The sequence below is a fragment of the Genypterus blacodes genome, unplaced genomic scaffold (genome assembly GCF_046128005.1).
Source record: "Genypterus blacodes isolate CSIRO-AG114 ecotype Tasmania unplaced genomic scaffold, CSIRO-AGI_Gbla_v1 ptg000002l_1, whole genome shotgun sequence".
Taxonomy (NCBI): Eukaryota; Metazoa; Chordata; class Actinopteri; order Ophidiiformes; family Ophidiidae; genus Genypterus; species Genypterus blacodes.
This window is the reverse complement of record NW_027466816.1, coordinates 1,631,092-1,649,089: the sequence shown is the minus strand read 5'-3', so window position 1 is coordinate 1,649,089 and position 17,998 is coordinate 1,631,092. Positions and strand designations below refer to the sequence as shown.

Here is a 17,998-nt window from a genome sequence, read left to right as displayed (position 1 = left end):
TAAATATTTAAAGGAAAGAAAAGGAGTCAAGACAAGTGGTCTTGTCGTGCGCTTGACAAACGCTGTTTGCCAGGTTTAAACAAGAAGTGACTTCTCTATGCTGAAGAGGAAGCAAGAAGAAGTGCCACTACAGAGCCAATCAAACAAGTAAAAGCTCGACAAAACCCTGTCATGGTTCTCTCGACCGATCAGTAGGTCGCATTTTCATCTCCAAGGACATTTCCAACCTGCATTCTCCTAAAAACTACATTATTCAATTTGGTCCATGTCGTCTGAATTAACGACGATGCACCTGAGAAAACTAAGAAAGAAGTACAACAATTCTATGTTGAACGCAGGTGAGAAATGTCCTTAGAAATGTTGCGGGTAAGCTCCTATTTTTAAATACACTTGGCTGCTATAAATCTGTATTTACTTAATCCTATTAAACTTTTTTACTCACTATACGGTGTTGATAATAGACTGAGCCCACTGGAACACTAAACCATCAATACCTGCTAATATTTATTTACATATTTTGATTTACGTATTCAATCACTGCTCAAGTAAGAACAAGGAAGGGTACCAAGGATACTTTTATCCTCACTGTGGTTTTAAAAAAAGCTAAGAAATATGTTATACTTTTAATGAAATACACTCTCTGCATCTCTGTGTGTGTTCGTGTGCACGTGCATGTCTGCATTTTAAAACTATGGCAGAAGGACAGACTGTGCTTATATAAAATGAATCCAAAAATGAGACCCCACACACTCACCTCAAGATGTCAAAATGTGGCCATCCAGTGTTCAGAGCTTTGTCTCCATATATGATATCAGAGAACATGTGCACCTGATGAGGTTCAGTTTGTAACTCCCTGATTTACAGAATTTACAGCTAATTAAATTAGCGATTATTTCATAATCAAGTAATAGTAATTAGTACATTTTCTGTCTCTGGGGAGATTTTAAGAATATTTACAAAAAAACATATTATATATATATATATATTCGATATAACGTAATAATTATTGAATATTTGAAACTTTATGTCGTATTTTCTCTAAATAAATAACGTTGAAAACACAGTACAAATACAAAAGTTTCTTTTTCATACGATGGGTACTTGTTTTTATGACAAACTACACACAATCACACACGTGGCACAGACAGGAGGCTTATTAGCTTATAGACTTAGCTTTTTTTCAGACAGAATTATGTGTAGATGTGATTTCAAATGACTGTGACATCGATTTGATAAAGTTGTGTTTTATAATACTCATTTGCTGCCTCAGGTCCATTGATGACACCATCAAGGATCTGTCAAAAGCGTTTAAATTAGAATAAGCGTGTTGCTATTTCGCGAAATATTGACATTTCAAATGTGTCTGCGTAAAAGTACTTACAAATTAGTATTACAACTTTTCACCCCAATTAAAACTTTATTAATCATATTTTCATATTTTGTCTGAAAAATGTCTACATAAGTTAGGTTAATTGTCGAAACCCTTTCTTTATTTTGATAAAACTGTCTTTCCCGCACCGTTGAAAATCTTCTTCTTGAAGTTTTTAGGCGGTTATTCTGTTTCACTCACTGCTTTATATTTCTGACCGCCATTTCGCATTTGTCCTCAATCGGCTTCCGTCCACACTCACTGCGCAGGCGTACGTAGACCAACCGGAACAGAGCGCCAGCCGCATGAAGAGAAAGAAACGCGACAAAACTACAATTTATACAAAACAAATAACAAAACTCTGAAATTAGAAACCAGCTAATATCTGAGATTCCAGAGCGGAAACATGGAGCTGGAGGAGCGGTAAGATCCGACTTAAAGCGAGCAAACGACAACAATTAGCATAGCTACAAATAATCAGCTAACAGATCAATAACATGAAATAATGACCGTTTATTTAAGGTCGTTTCCCTCAAACTGAACGCATATTCACGCTACACAGACTTAAAACAATACACACAGCGGAAAATGTGACTGTGAAGAGTATCTGTGTTTCAGTCGTGTGATTTCTTTTTTTGTTTGAATGAACTGCGTGAGGTGAAACTTTACCGAAAGATACTGAGTTTCCAAATAACACAAACGTGACTTGTATAGATTTAGAAATTGATGTTCTAAGTTAATATGTCTCATTGGATAAATATAAATGTACACAGTAAGTAAAAGTAATAAGTCATCGTATTAAGGAAAGTAATAATTTATTCCAGATAACGATGTCGCTTTATAGATATTATAAAGATGAGCAGACCTATCTATCCTCATCCACATCAATGTATTGATCACCGCTTTCATACAGAAATGTTGAGGCGACAGCACACACATGCAACTATTTGTAGAAAACTGCACATACAGCAACACAATGATCATTCTCTCTCTCTCTCTCTCTCTCTCTCTCTCTCTCTCTCTCTCTCTCTCTGTGTTTAGTCCCAAAGATGAGCACGAGGAGATGTGTTGCCATGACAATGGCGATGGGACCAACAATAACAAACTTCGCAAGGTGATGTCTCTCTCTGTTTGTGCAGGGTTCAGTTAAAATCATTCATATGATTGTATAGATGTCACCATCTGATTTTAAAGTATGTCTGTCTGCCTGTCCATCTCTCTGCCTGTCTGTCTCTCTATTTGGCTATCTCTCTGCCTGTCTGTCTATCTCTCTGTCTGCCTGCCTGTCTGTCTCTCTATTTGGCTATCTCTCTGCCTGTCTGTCTATCTCTCTGTCTGCCTGCCTGTCTGTCTCTACAGATGGTGTCTCCAGCTGCAGGTGAACACCCTCTGCAGTATAACTACACTTTCTGGTACAGCAGAAGAACTCCAAGCCGACCAGCGAGCTCTCAGAGCTACGAACAAAACATTAGACAGATCGGAACTGTGGCATCGGTACACACACACACACACACACACACACACACACACACACACACACACACACACACACGGAGTCTCCAGTTATTGATTGAAAGTTGCAAATGTTGCATTAGCAGAGCCCCTGACAATCCATTCTGTTGTTTTGCTGTAGCTTGATAATGACTAACGTTTACAGCATGGTGTTTGTGTGTGTGTGTGTGTATATGTCTATATGTCTATGTGTGTCTGTGTGCTTGCTTCAGGTGGAGCAGTTCTGGAAGTTTTATAGTCACTTGGTTCGACCAGGAGATCTGAATGGACACAGTGACTTCCACCTGTTTAAAGAAGGAATCAAACCCATGTGGGAGGTAAGAAACTCTGAAATGAACCCTGAGAGACATGGAGAGGATTCAAACCCAGCTAACTAGATTCCCTCTCTCTTCATCTCTCCCATTTCTTCCACCCCCACACACACACACCCCCCAGGACGAGTATAACCGCAGTGGGGGAAAGTGGATCATTCGTCTTCGTAAAGGACTAGCCAGTCGTTTTTGGGAGAACATCATCCTGGCCATGCTTGGCGAGCAGTTCATGGTGGGGGAGGAGATCTGTGGTGCTGTGGTGTCTATCCGTTTCCAGGTACTTGGAGCAGGAGTAATGTTGTACTACTACAGTGCTGTGCTGTACTTTCATTACAGTGCCACATTATACTTCTGCTGCTTTGCTTTGTAGACCTGTGAAAACCATACAACCTTTTGTGTGTGTGTGTGTGTGTGTCAGGAGGACATCCTGTCCATCTGGAACAGAACGTCCAATGATCAGATGACGACATCCAGAATTAGAGACACTTTGAGACGAGTTCTGAACCTTCCAGCAAACACCATCATGGAGTACAAGACTCACAATGACAGCCTCAGGTACCCGTCTGTCTGCTGCCTATCTGTTTCTATCTCTCTGTCTCTCTACCTGCCTGTCTGTCTGGCTCTGTCTGTCTTCCATACTTTTTACATTTGCACTTTTGAAGAGAATTACATGTACTTGTAATTAATTGGTAATGTGTATGTTTCAGGGATAACTCCAGCTTCAGGAACACAAAGATTGCGCTTTGAAGGGGGGAGAGAGAGAGTGAGCAAGAGAGAGAGAGTCAGCTGAATGTCCCATCCAATCAGGATACAGATTACTTCATCGTACTCTGTTTTGTCATTGGTCAGTGGAGGGGGCAGACGTCGCCCTGTGTGTGTGTGTGTGTGTGTGTGTGTGTGTGTGTGTGTGTGTGTGTGTGTGTGTGTGTGTGTGTGTGTGTGTGCGTGTGCGCGTGTGTGCGTGTGCGCGTGTGTGTGCGTGTGCGTTCACTCTGGACCAATAAAATCACTGAATTCCTATTTATTGAATTGAAGAAATGTGTTTTAAAACTAATTCATTCAGTTTTGCTCTCAGTGTTTACAGAATGTTAATTAACAGTTTCCATATATTTTTGTTTACTTTTCTCACCTTAATCATCTCTTAAATCTTTTATCATACATTTTCAAACAAATGTAGGCTGAGTCTAGTTTTTTACTGGAAAATATTTCCTCAGTGCTATCAAAGCTAACGTATGAATGAATTAAACAATTTATTGTTTAATGAATTGTGTGTTCAAAGTGATAATCCTTAGTTAAGTGGCTTTCTGTCTCGTGACTGACATCTAATGGTAGAGGGTAATGACAGCATGTTGGCGAGCGCAAACTCAAACGCCATTTTTTAAGATACAGATTATCACTAACATTCTCCCAATGCTAAAGTCAGACTGTGCTGCCCTCTGGTGGCAAAATGCATTTTTTACACTGAATCTGAGCCGAAGCAGAACAGGCAAAAACACAAAATTTGGTTTCTGTCGTGGCTCAACATGACTTCATCAAACGCATAATAAAAATCCATAAAGTATTTGTCATTATTTTTTATTTCTTTGCCTTTTGAAAGCGATTGTGAATAATTGTCTCCAGAGGAGGACCTGACCCCAACCTCCGAAACTCTGTTCTTCATCTGGTTTGTTGCCTTTAATAAACTCATTGAACTTTGATATTGGCAGTGTTCTAGTTGAGCTCTTTTCCATTTGTACAGAGAGGATTTTTTACCTTTTTCTCCCTAATGTGGATGGTCAAATTCCTGGACGAGGAGTCGACCAGTCAGGCGTCTCCGGGTGGGCACAAGGTGCTCCAGCCTTAAGCTTTCCCCATCAAATCTTAGCTCTGGCAGATGTTTACATGCTCTTACTCTAATAGGGGACCGTTGCTGTGCATGTAAGCGCAGCTCAAACACAGTGCGGCCAATTCTTTAAACTTTGAAGTTTGGCTCCCAAAAATGCACTAATAATTATCACTTAAGCTGAATGCAAAAAAAGTCTACAAGTGAAGTTTGAACAGAATCGTAGCTTCAGGGTTTCATCTGTGATTAACTAAAGCCAACGCAACAGGAAGTTAGTCTGTAAATGGGCACAGCTGGCAGGCTTCTCCTGCTGGTGTGAGCTTGGCAGGAGCAAAGACTCGAAGCAACTGCTACATAATCATCCTTCAAACAGTGATCCCATGAGAGGAAATGCAGCTCCTTCCCGATTTGTTTTTCCCACTTGTAATCCCAAAGAAGTGATCAGTCAATCGCTAGCATTAGTGATGTACTTTGTATTTCTTCATGTCTAGGATCTTTCTTTTGTGTTCATCTATATTGGCTACTAACTCTTGGAATGCCGACCTTAATGCCCCTGCCTTTCTCAGTTCAAACAGTAGGAGTTGGACACACAAGTGTTAAAAAGCATGATGCATGAAGTTTAAGGACAGAAGGAGACGTCTTTAGACTTTTGGGACGTCTTTGCGTCGAATCAGAACCTGGGACTTCAGCACCTGCTGCAAAATCAGCTGGTGTTTCAGTTCAGCACCAAGGACTTGGGCTACAATGACGCCTCTCCTATCTTTTGTCATCTTTCCTCTCCTTCCCATCTTCCTCTTTTGCCTCCCGTCAGCACCAGAGTGCTCTGTGTTTGGAGCTGGAGTTGGTTGAGGAATGCAGAGAGAGGGAGAGGTTTCAACAGGTGAGGACACACACTCAGTAGAGGCTCCTCCTCCTCCTGAACTCTAAACAGGATTAAACTCATGGCCCCATCCCTCTTCCTCTCTCGGTCTCTGTCTCGGTCTCTGTCTCTGTCGCTGTCTTTCACAGGTCGAAGTGAAGATTGATTTTAACTCCATCAACTCAAAACCCAAATTTTACCTCGGACAGATGAAGCTCTGAGACAAAGGTAAAGCACCACCATTTGTTTGTGTGTGTGTGTGTGTGTGTTTAGAGAGAGAGAGAGATGAGTTGTGATTTATTGGTTGTTGATGACAAGCCTTTGTCTTAATTTTGCACCTTTTCTCGCAATTTTTTAAAATGAAAATGGAAAAAGTGTAAGATATTAATATGTGTATGTAAAGTTTAAATTAGGGCATTGAATTAAAAATTGTCTTTGGGTTAAATCTATTTTTTAAAGATCAATATTCATCCAGACTGGAGGTTTAAATTTTCGCTCCACTTCAGCCCTTCTTGTCATCATAAATCATGTTTAAAGAAATAAATCCTGAATGCTGAATCTCTGACCTTCCTAAAGCTCCTACAGATGATGATATGTACGACTTTACTACATGTAATGATCCAGGAAATGTACATCTCAACTCTGTATGTCTCTCTTTCTCTGTCTTTATCACTCTCTTTTTCTGTCTCTCTCGCCCTCTCCCTGTCTGTCTCTCTCCCTCTCTCTTGAGTGTTTGAGCCGCAGCATTGTTGCTATATTTAGCGTCCTTAGTACTCTTTAGCGGTAGTTAATGTCGAGCAGCTTTAGCCTGTGGAACTTAAAATGTCAGAGGTCACTAAGTCAGCAGGGTCAAATGCGCAAAGTTGCCATTTGAATACACAGTATGTTTTATATTGCTAAAGTGTGTTTTTCAGGTTTATTTATTCATTTCTATTTTACATGTTTGCCTGGTTCAAGCATGGGGATGACATGGTTGCTATAGTAACCAGTTTTGTTGGCTGCTGGGTGGGCTGAGTTAATCCAAGCTGCTTTAGAGCCACAAATATCCTTCTGGATATTTACCTGGATTAGACTCAAGTCATTAGTCTCACACACACACACACATGGTCAGACGCTTGTTGAGTTATTTTCACTCATGTTTTTGCTTTGTTTTAAAATTACTTAGGCTCTTGATGATTTATCCACGAAAGCTGGAGTCAAGCCAGCGCAGAGTTCTTGATCAATTTATTTTTCATGGGTGTAAAATAAAAGCAACCTCTGAAAACGCCACGAACATGTTGATTAATGGCAATTCCAGGTTCCCACAAATACAGACCAAAATCCCCCACTGTCTAAAGGTGTTGAAGCTCTGGGCAAATAGAAGGGATAGGAAGGGAGTCAGTGTCCTTACCTAGAGAGTGTGCCTCCCCAAGGGGCATAAAAGATAGCGCCCCCCTGATGGAGGAGCTCTGGAAAGGCTTCAGCTGAGCACCAAGCTCCCCTTACCCAGAAATAAGCGGTAAACAGAGCTGGAGATCAGATGACCAGATGTACAAACCACTTAACTTTCACCTTTTTATACCACAGATCCACCAGGATGTGGCTTTCCACGTGGCTGTTCTGGGTGTGTCTGTGGTTGCTATGTGTAGCAGAGGTTTGGACAGCGACCTTCAAGTTGGCACTGATTGGCCCGTGGTCATGTGACCCCATCTTCTCCAAGGCGATGCCAACTGCAGCAGCCAACCTGGCGTTGTCACGGTTACGGAGCGACAGCAGTCTGAGCAGAGGATACTGGTATGACATCAAACTTCTGGAAGAGGACTGCTCTGCCTCTAAAGGTCATTAACCCCTGACCCCTAACCCTAACTAAACAATTGATGGTTTTGATACCTACTATGTTTCTCTTCACTTTCTGTACTTACTGTTTGTCTAAGTCATATTAAAATGTTTCAATTTTCTAAATATTTCAGCTTTAACCTCCCTCGGTGACATGGAGGGCTATGGCCATGCCTACATTGGGCCCTTTAACCCTGCCCTGTGCCATGCCGCCTCCCTATTCGCTCAGCACTGGGAGGCAGGGCTTGCCTCACCTGGTTGTCTGGATGCCGACTGGCCCAATCTGCCACCCATTACCCCGCCCAGCAGAGTCCTGTTTACTGTGCTGAGGTTCTTCCGCTGGGCCCATGTGGGTGTGGTCTCCTGTAAGTAGCTGTAGTCTCCTAGAGCTGATGGGGTATAAACTTATTCCTAAAACAAATTGTGTTGGGCAACAACATGTTGTCTAGTGTGAGTGGGTTTGGTCTCCTCAGGTCTCCTTGGAATGGGTGGGGGCCTCCTCTGCAGGTATGCAGGGTCACCTGTGAGCGGGTGTGGTTTGCTCTCTCTCTCCTGTTTCTTTTTCATGTCTTGTTCGTTAACAAAGGATTTCTCTCTGTGCGCTCTACTTTCTGTTGGTGTGGTCTTCAGCTTCAACTGACTTATGGGAGAGCACAGGACAGGAAGTGGCCTCAGCTCTCAGAGCAATGGGCCTGCCAGTGGGTCCAGTGGTCACCATGGACACAAGGAAGGGGGAGGGACCGCAAAAGGTGCTCAGAGCTATCAGAGAGGCCGCAAATGTAAAAGGTGAAAGAGAAAGTCTGTGACCATGTTTGCCATATTAACACTTCACAAGTTAGTAATAAGTATTGATGTTTGATTGACAACTGAAACATGTCACATGTTAACCAATGAGTACATTTCTGTTTTTCCTGTTTTATGATAGTGGTGATCCTCTGTATGAGCTCTGTCCTGATTGGTGGAGAGGATCAGAGAGAGCTCCTATTGGCTGCTCTGGACAATGGGATGGTTTCTGACGGTTACGTGTTTATTCCCTATGATGCCCTGCTATACGCCATGCCTTACCAGGTAACCAACAAATTATAACTCACTAACTGACTGCCTGGATGACTGAAAATAACGAATTGTTCAACTAACTCAGAGGTCTTCAACAGGGGGCCCTAGGGGTCCACAGAGATACTGCAGGGGGGTCGCGAAATTTGTGATTGATTAGACAATTTGTCATATTATTATTATTTTTTTTTTAAACAATTTTTTCACCCACAAATTTAAATGTTAACATGAACATGAATTAACATGTATCCAACATATTGTAGTGAACGGTTAAATGGAGGCAGAAGATGTTATCTTTCAGTCAGCAGTGCACACATTAAGGACAGACAGGAGCTCTCTCAGGCTGGCCACCGGTTCACTCACAGCAGGAGTCTAGCCTAGACCTGTCCCTGTCCCTCCAAGCCTCCTGTACACAGAGAGGAGGGTCCGCCCCTATCGCTGCTGTGCCAATCACAGGCCGCATGTTACAGGCTGAAGGCGTGAATAGCTTAGAATTGAATGCACAATAATAGGGTAGCTATGTTTATACATGGCACTAGGCCCAGTTTGATATAAAACTGAATTTTATACAATACATATATTTATAGTAGGGGGTCCCTGGTCCATCTCTCCATCAGTTTGGGGGTCCTTGGCCTGAAAAACTTTGAAGACTAACTGACAGACTGATTAACCAAGTGACAAACCTACTGCCTGGCTTACTGTCCAACTAACCGCCAAACAAACTCTTCCCTCACTTCTCTGTCTAATCAGGACACAGTATTCCCTCAGCTGACCAATAACACGAGGCTTCGCCATGCCTACAGCTCAGTCCTGACAGTTACCATGGAGTCCGATCAGAGTTTCTATGAAGCATTTCGTCAGGCTCAACTGAACCGCGAAATACGGTCTGCCATCACCGCCACTGAGGTAGTGCACAAAACAAAAACATTGAACATACAAACAACACACAGACATACACTCACACTTACACTCAAAAACATAAATGGACAAATGTTTTTAAATGTTGTTAAGCATAAAAACATAATATGCAAGATATAACTCTGTACTCTAACGCCGTACTTCTTCCCGGCAGGTGTCGCCTGTGTTTGGAACCATCTTTAACATGGTATACTTTGTCGCTAAAGCAGTAGAAGAGCGGCGTCAGGCAGGGGGTGGGCACTGGGTGACGGGTGATCAACTCGTCCAATCAGAAGGAGGCTTTGATTTCCAAGGCTTTAACCAGGTCAGAAATATTTTGTCTTGGGAGTTCTGACCAGGACAACATGCATCCAAGGGTCATGGGGTCACGCAAACGTCTCGCCCATGATAAGGTAAACCTTCATCCAATGGTTCATCCAATTTCTTTTTCAGGTGCTGTTCGGGGGTAAAGAGGGGCAGGGCTTACAGGCCAGGTATGTGGTGTTGGACTGTGATGGAGACCGACTTGTGCCAACACACACTCTTGCTCCAACACACACTTATGGGAGCATCGGAAATCTGAAACCGCTGGGTCGAACTTTTAACTTCCCTGGAGGAAAGCCGCCATCGGCCAGCTTCTGTTGGTTTAGTCCCGATGAGGCCTGCACAGGAGGTGCGTTCAGGGACACAGACAGATATGTTTTCCTATTTATTTTGTTTTACAAAATGGCAATAAGCACATTTGAGCTGTGAATGCAATATAATTATGTGTGATATTTTCCGATGTTTTACTGTGGCTGTTATGGCCTGTTCACATGCAGGGGTGGAGCCTATGATTCTCTTCTTCCTGCTCTTGTTGCTGTGCGCTCTGATTGGAGTTTTTTTCCGCTGGATTAAGTAAGCATGCCCATTCTTCACGTTTGTATGTTTTCTGTGAAGATGTTGACAAACAATTGCTCAATTGAGTTGTCTGGTTTCTTTTGTTCCGGATGAATGTCACTTCCTTCCAGGGTTTCAATACAATTTAAGTAAATATATAAAATACCGCAAAAATACAGCATATTCTAAACAGCCCCACTCGGTTTTACAGCGAGATCACTTTCGGCAACTCACTCAAAATAGCTGAATGAGACTGCGTCCCCACTGTACACACTGCAATTACACCTTACTTGTGACAGATATAGAATCTTAATTTGAGCATCTACCTGAATATCTAGATCTCCAGCAAGGCTTTCTGTAGCCACATCAGTCAAGCATACACAGTTTTTGAGTATACAATATGTCAAAAATAGTTGGATTGAACCGTAGCTACTGTCTGATTTATCAGAGATGTGGACTAATGAAACAGTCTGATCAGGAGCTGTGATTTGTGTCTGCAGAAACTACAGGAGAGGTGTCAACACCACCAAACTCGTGCTGACATTAGACGATGTCGTCTTCATTGACACGCATGTCAGCAAAAGGGTTAGTTAACTGAACTTGAATTGTTAACTTTACCTGTAGTGATGAATGTTTACCAGCGTCTTTAAGTTCATTTCTGTTGTAAATTTAGACTACATGCAGACTGCTTTACTTACTGACCTTCTGACCGGTTGTTTGTTTCAAGAAAATGAACGATGAGTCAATCATGAAGAGTATTGTGGAAAGTAAAACTCCAGTCCGATCGATCCCACGAAGCTTCATACTGACGACACCTGAGAGCTCCAATATAGGATTACTGGAGGTACACCTGTCTGTCTGCCTATTTGCCTGTCCGTCTGCTTATTTGTTCACATTCTGCGAAACACATTTGTGTTCTGCCTTGTCATTGGCTGTTTTAGGGAGACTGGGTGTGGCTGAAGAAGATTCCTGTCGGAAATTCGGTAACAGTTGTCAATCAAGGCACAAAGAATCTGTTCAGCCAGGTATGATATCAACAAAGACATACAACTATCCCGAACCCATACAATACAGTTTATGTGAACATATTTACTCTTAGTGTCAGTGAATTTAATTTAAGTATATTTACCATTTGTTACAGTTTATTCAGTTTGTTTTCGTGAGGTTACACTTGTAATGCCAATGCTAACTTGTTAGCAGAGTGAATATTTAAGATGTTTTTAGTTTTGATTGAAACTTTTATATGGTAATGAGCAGCTGGTAAATGGTTTTGTTAAATTGTCCTGAATGTGCAATCTGAGATCCAGACGCTGTTGTGTCGCTCTCAGACCTTCAAATAGCCTAGTTTAGCTTATCGTAGCCTCCTAACAAAGTGTCTTAAGGATTTTTTACTCAAAAGAAAAGTGAGGTACACGTTTTCCTCATATTTTGATTTTTGATGGATTGTCTCTACAGCTGAGGGAGATGCGACACGAGAACCTGAACCTGTATCTTGGTCTCTTTCTGGACTCTGAGATCTTTGCCATAGTAGAGGAACACTGTCCACGCGGCAGCCTGGCCGACCTGCTGGCTGATACCGACATGAGACTGGACTGGATGTTCAAGTCTTCGCTACTCACCGACCTCATCAAGGTAACCATGCAGTTAACAGTCAAACAAACACCAACAAAAACCTTGACCAGATCTTCTGTCATCTTCACTGGACCTTGATTCTGCATCTACAACCCAAAATACAAATGTTCTGCAGCACTGCTGATAATAGTTTTGTTAATAAAAGTTGTGTAACAGTAGGAGTGTATCATTGTTTTCACCTGATTGTACGTTTTAGGGGATGAAGTACCTCCATTTACGCGGTTTAAGTCATGGTCGTTTGAAGTCAACAAACTGTTTGGTCGACGGACGCTTCGTTCTCAAAATCACTGATTACGGCATTCCTATGATTCTTCACTCTCAGAACATCGTCATTCCTGAGGACCCACAAGGTATAAAACATGACATAACCCAAATGACTTTTAAAACATTTTAAAATCCCTTAAACAACCTGTCTCTGTCCTTGTATCTGTCTGTCTGTCTGTCTGTCCCAGAGCTGCTGTGGACTTCTCCAGAGCTTTTGAGAAATCCAATCAGAGGGGGATCATTTGCTGGAGACATCTACAGCTTTGCCATCATCATACAGGAAGTGATCTCAAGGACACTGCCGTACGCCATGTTGGACATGCCAGCACACGGTGAGATAACCTCAATCAATCAATCAATTGATCAGTTTGGTCACCTGTCGGACTTGACCAACTGTATGTTCTGAATGCCTGTCTGTCCATTTGTGTTTCTGTCTGACAACCTGTCAGATCACATCTCTCTCTCTCTCTCTTTCTCTCTCTCTCTCTTTTTCTCTCTGACAACTTGTCTGTCTCTGACCGCCTGTCTGTGTGTGCTGCAGAGATTGTGGATCGTGTGAAGCAGCCTCCTCCTCCTCTCTGCAGGCCTCTGGTTTCAGTGGATGAAGCTCCCACTGAGTGTCTCAGCCTGATGACTGAGTGCTGGAATGAAGACGCCACAAAGAGGCCGAGCTTTGACCAAGTGTTTAAGCAGGTAACCCAAGCTGCTGCTGCCTCCTGAAAAATGCCCATGTTGCTTTGTATCATGACAAAACAGTTTTTCCGATTTTTATTATTATTATTCTAGTAATGGATCAAAAGCTTTAATTTAATGTCAATTTTTTTGATGCACTTCTTAAAATACTAACATATGGAATACATGTAGAGATTTAAATCTGGAGGACATAAGTGGTACGTTGGTATACATGCATGTCCACCCACTCAAAACCTGCCACATCCAAACCTCTACCTTCAAAACACCATCATCAATAAAGTAAATGCTGGTACTTATTTTAGCAAAGGAATGAACATATTTCATAAGCCTCCCTCACTCAGCAGGAGGACTCAAGGAATTCAGGACTGCAGATCCTTTTCTGTTCTGTTCTGAAATCTTATATCGTGTTTGCAGTTTCGTGGTATCAACAGAGGAAAACGAGCGAACATCATTGACTCCATGTTGCGGATGTTGGAGCAGTACAGCTCCAACCTGGAGGATCTGATCCGAGAACGAACAGATGAACTGGAGATCGAGCGAAGCAAGACAGAGAAACTGATCGGGCAGCTTCTACCAAAGTGAGATTGTGGGAGGGAAACTACTGGACCAAACTGAGCTAAACACAGAGACATCATCAGGGTTCATCAGATTACTACTGGACAACAATATTAGATTAATGCAGCTTTAAATAAAATATTTCATCATCTACTGCCACTGACAGAGAATGGATTGATCAATGGATGATCAATAAACTGATAAAGTCTGATTTTCTTCTTCAGATCTGTCGCTCAGGCACTGAAGAAAGGGAAAGCGGTGCAGCCTGAACATTACGCCGAGTCCACGCTGTACTTCAGCGACATCGTTGGGTTCACCACCATCTCTTCTCTCAGTGAGCCTATAGAGGTAACCAATCAGCTCACACTTCCTGTTTACACATAGAGGTAATCACAATCTGCTCACACTCCCTGTTTACACATAGAGGTCACTAATCAGCTGATACTTCCGTTTCTACACAGAAGTAACAAATCTGTTCACACTTCCTGTTTATGGTTTACCAGTAGAGGTAAATTATCAACACAAATGATAAACATCTCTCTAAAGATACTGTGTGTTTGTGTGTTTTTAGGTGGTTGACCTGCTCAACGATCTATATACCATGTTTGATGCCATTATCGCATCTCACGATGTCTACAAGGTAAAATTACAAAAAAGAACAGTAGAGTCAGCCTTTCAGAATAAAATCCTTCTGCATACAGGAATGTCAACCCCATGTTTGTGTTTTAGATTCCCCTGTCAGGTGTGTTTTCTGGTTTATGTTACAGCTGTGTTGTTTATTTGATATATGTTTACAGGTGGAGACCATAGGAGATGCCTACATGGTGGCCTCGGGTATTCCAAACAGAAACGGGAATCGTCATGCAGCCGAAGTCGCCAACATGTCGCTAGATATTCTTCACTCTATAGGTGCATTTAAGATCAAACATATGCCAGAGATCAAAGTGAAGATTCGTATCGGACTGCACTCAGGTACACACAAGCACACACAGCTGTAAACTAGTCTTAAGGTCTCAGGTTCCTGTTAGTCTCACTGTCTCTGCCCGTCTGTCTCTCCAGGTCCAGTGGTAGCAGGTGTGGTTGGTCTCACCATGCCCAGATACTGCCTGTTTGGAGACACGGTGACCATGGCCTCGCACATGGAGGCCAGCGGACTCCGTATGTATTTAGAATTCACATTTACATGTTGAGAATTTGCAAAATGTGTGGAGATGGAAATCCTGTTTGACTTCCTGGACTTGCTTGGGTTACAATTCTCATGGGATGTGATTTGTTTAGCGTACAGAATCCATATCAGTCTGAATACAGTGAAGGTCCTGACCAGCCTGAAACTGGGATACCACATGGAAACCAGGAAAACCGAGGTACACACACATTGGTATATAAACTTGTACATACAGAGTTACATACACTTACAAAGAAATACACATGTCCAAGTAAGCATACATATACAGGTGGTATACACACACGGTCATATTTATATATTTACATATACACAATCACTCATACACACATGGACGTATATACACACAGGCATAGACACAAGTATACACAGATGCACAAGTACACACACTGATGTATGTATACACACACAAGCATACACACAAACAGGTATATACATATACACATATGCACACAAAGGCGTGTACATTAACAAATATACCGGAAATATACCAAAATTTGCACACAGATATATACAAACACAATAACTATATCCATGCACACAAACATACAGTTATACCTGCGGAAATACAAACACACATGCAAAAATATACACAGATGTACACATAGACTTGTATACACACACACACGTATACATAAAGGTGGTATATATACAGTATATACAAACAAGTACACACACATACAGTTACACACACAAATTCAGAAATTCAATCAGTAAATTCAGGCAAGTGCCACATTGTAGTGTTTTAAAAAAGAAAGTTTAAAGAGTGTGTTTTTGTCGTAGGTGAAAGGGGCCGAGGACACGTACTGGCTGGTAGGCCGAGACGGCTTCACCAAACCACTTCCTGTTCCCCCAGACCTCACCGGAGGGTAAGAACGCCAAAACACCAAGCATCAGAATCACCACAGCCCGTATCTTTCCTATCTTTACATTCACCACAGAACAGAAATGATAATTACATAAAAGCACGACACACAGGATTTTTGTGGTGTGGATTGTGGTATTCATTCATTCTTTGCAGTGTTTACTTCCAAATTTAAAACAAGTAGTTTAATATTTGAGACGCAACACATTCTTCTATCACTGAAGTGTAGTTACAAAATATTGCACAGATTATTTAAAATGTCTGAATATTTAAATGTCCTGTACAATTGCTTTTGAGGGTTTTTTGTTTTTATAAACACTGTTCTTAAATTAGTGATATTTTGGATCATCATAGGAAGGTGGCACCTGCATACAGAGAGACATGGTTATTAAACAACATTGACTGTACTACACATGCTAATAATCATACATGATTCATGTAACATCCACAAAAAACAAACTCGGGAATCCAATGATACAGGGACATTCTGTCGACTGACCCATCTTCCACTCACTGTCTCCATCTCTGTTACCTGTCTCTATCTCTCTTCCTGTCTATCTCTAAGGGCCAGTAACCATGGTATCAGTCTGGATGAGATTCCAGTTGAGAGGAGACAAAAGTTCCTGGACCGGCAAAAATTGAACAAGAAGTAGAAGATGTACAGACACACACACACGCGCACACGCACACGCACACACTTCAATTCAATTTCAATATGCCCGCTGTTGTTGTCACATGATAAAGGATTTCAATGTTCAGTATGTTCAGTATGACCTGTGTTTTACTGTGCACATGACAATAAACTTGAACCTGAAACTGAAACACACACACTCTACCCTGAGTGCCGGTTTTAGTGGGAAATGTTGCATGAATGAAATCCTGAATGAGCGAATGATCAATGATTGACTGAATGAGAGAGTGAGTGTAAGGTGTCTGGCTAAAACCCTGATGCTCATGTTTCTCTGATCCTCCAACTTGATTAACATCAATAATATATTAATTATCCGTCTTATTTTCACTGAAAGTTGTTAAAACTTGAGCACTGACTTGATGCATGCCCAGTGATGACTGAACTAAATGACATAAACCACATATGAAATGTACTTAAACAAGCCAATAAAATATGAATGGATGTGAAGGTCATGAGATCTGTGCTGGTCTTTTATGGTGTAAATATTAATGTAACATTTCTTATGAGGAACTCTCAGACACACTGAAGTTGTACATACCACTTGGTTACTGTGTTCCACCCTCCCAAGAGACCCCACTCTTCTACTTGGAAGCGGCCACAGCTCAGACTTCGAATGCCGATTTGTGCATTTGACTCGAGCTAGCATTAGCACAATAGAAATGACTGCAAACCCATGACCTATTTTGCATGAATCCCAAATTTTATTTGATATTTCTTAAACATATCAGTCTCTTCAAAAATGCCGTCATTTATATCCAACTGTTAATTTGTCCAAATATCTTAAATCTAGAGTGACATGGCAACAACACATATGGTCAAACAATCAATTGCAATTCGTTTGAAACAGTGCGGTTTGACAACGGAAGCAGATAAATCATTGTACCTAAAGAACTTATTCGTAAGCTGTTGTGATTCTGCAGAAATAGTAGTTTTTCGGAGGTCCAGTCAACACATTTTGTGTTCATGCTCACCACATAGCCCAACACAAACTACGTAAACAGGCAGCTTGTTCCTTTACTGCTGCTACCTAACAAACGTCATCACTATGGTAACCGAAATGTCTGCAGGTAGGCAGTATTACAGGTAATGCACAATTATAATTAATAAAGTAACAAATTCTCATTGTGAAATCCTCATCAAATCCTAAGAATTTAAATTCCTTGAACCTGATGTTTGATCGAATCCATCACTTGAGTGTTCACAATTTATTCCTCTGAAGTTTAATCATAGCTGTGAGCCTATTTAAGTTTGTGAATGGTTGATGGCTTTTAAGTGTTAGAGGAATGAAATTAGGAATTTCAAGCAGCGATGACAGCTAAAGCTAATTGGCCCCGCATTCTTTACATCTACAGGCTGCGTAGTCAAGTGTTACACATGTACGAGTTTGTGCTGCACATTTATTCGAATTCAAATTGTGTGAAAGTGAAGTTCTTAACACAGATGATCTCAATATTTTTAGCTTAAAAATCTATACATGTTTGAAATACTTTGTTGGCAGTGAACAGTCGGGTCACGTCGAGCTTCACCTCAGCCTGTCGCTGCTTTAAGTCCCAAATGTCGGTTGAGCTGCTATGTCACGATCTAAAAAGAAAACCAGA

General features: G+C 41.5%; 2 protein-coding genes across 2 annotated transcripts; both read left to right on the top strand.

The window, feature by feature from the left end:
• The first annotated feature begins 1,625 nt into the window (after nt 1–1,625).
• On the top strand, nt 1,626–4,889 carry eif4e2rs1 (eukaryotic translation initiation factor 4E family member 2 related sequence 1). The gene is made up of 7 exons (XM_076153061.1): nt 1,626–1,792; nt 2,411–2,483; nt 2,729–2,863; nt 3,094–3,198; nt 3,317–3,469; nt 3,611–3,747; nt 3,900–4,889. The coding sequence occupies exons 1-7, from the start codon at nt 1,776–1,778 to the stop codon at nt 3,937–3,939; spliced, it is 660 nt and encodes a 219-aa protein (XP_076009176.1). The 5' UTR covers nt 1,626–1,775; the 3' UTR covers nt 3,940–4,889.
• A 2,589-nt stretch (nt 4,890–7,478) lies between these two features.
• Nucleotides 7,479–16,839, top strand: LOC143006689 (retinal guanylyl cyclase 2-like). The gene is made up of 23 exons (XM_076157960.1): nt 7,479–7,690; nt 7,823–8,053; nt 8,319–8,474; nt 8,614–8,756; nt 9,492–9,647; nt 9,814–9,963; nt 10,092–10,311; nt 10,460–10,535; nt 11,018–11,102; nt 11,245–11,361; nt 11,459–11,542; nt 11,973–12,149; nt 12,346–12,499; nt 12,602–12,745; nt 12,955–13,106; nt 13,521–13,684; nt 13,886–14,009; nt 14,233–14,301; nt 14,459–14,633; nt 14,721–14,819; nt 14,940–15,025; nt 15,628–15,713; nt 16,275–16,839. Exons 1-23 carry the CDS (start codon nt 7,576–7,578, stop codon nt 16,360–16,362), a joined length of 3,051 nt encoding a protein of 1,016 aa, XP_076014075.1. The 5' UTR covers nt 7,479–7,575; the 3' UTR covers nt 16,363–16,839.
• The last annotated feature ends 1,159 nt before the right edge of the window (nt 16,840–17,998 follow it).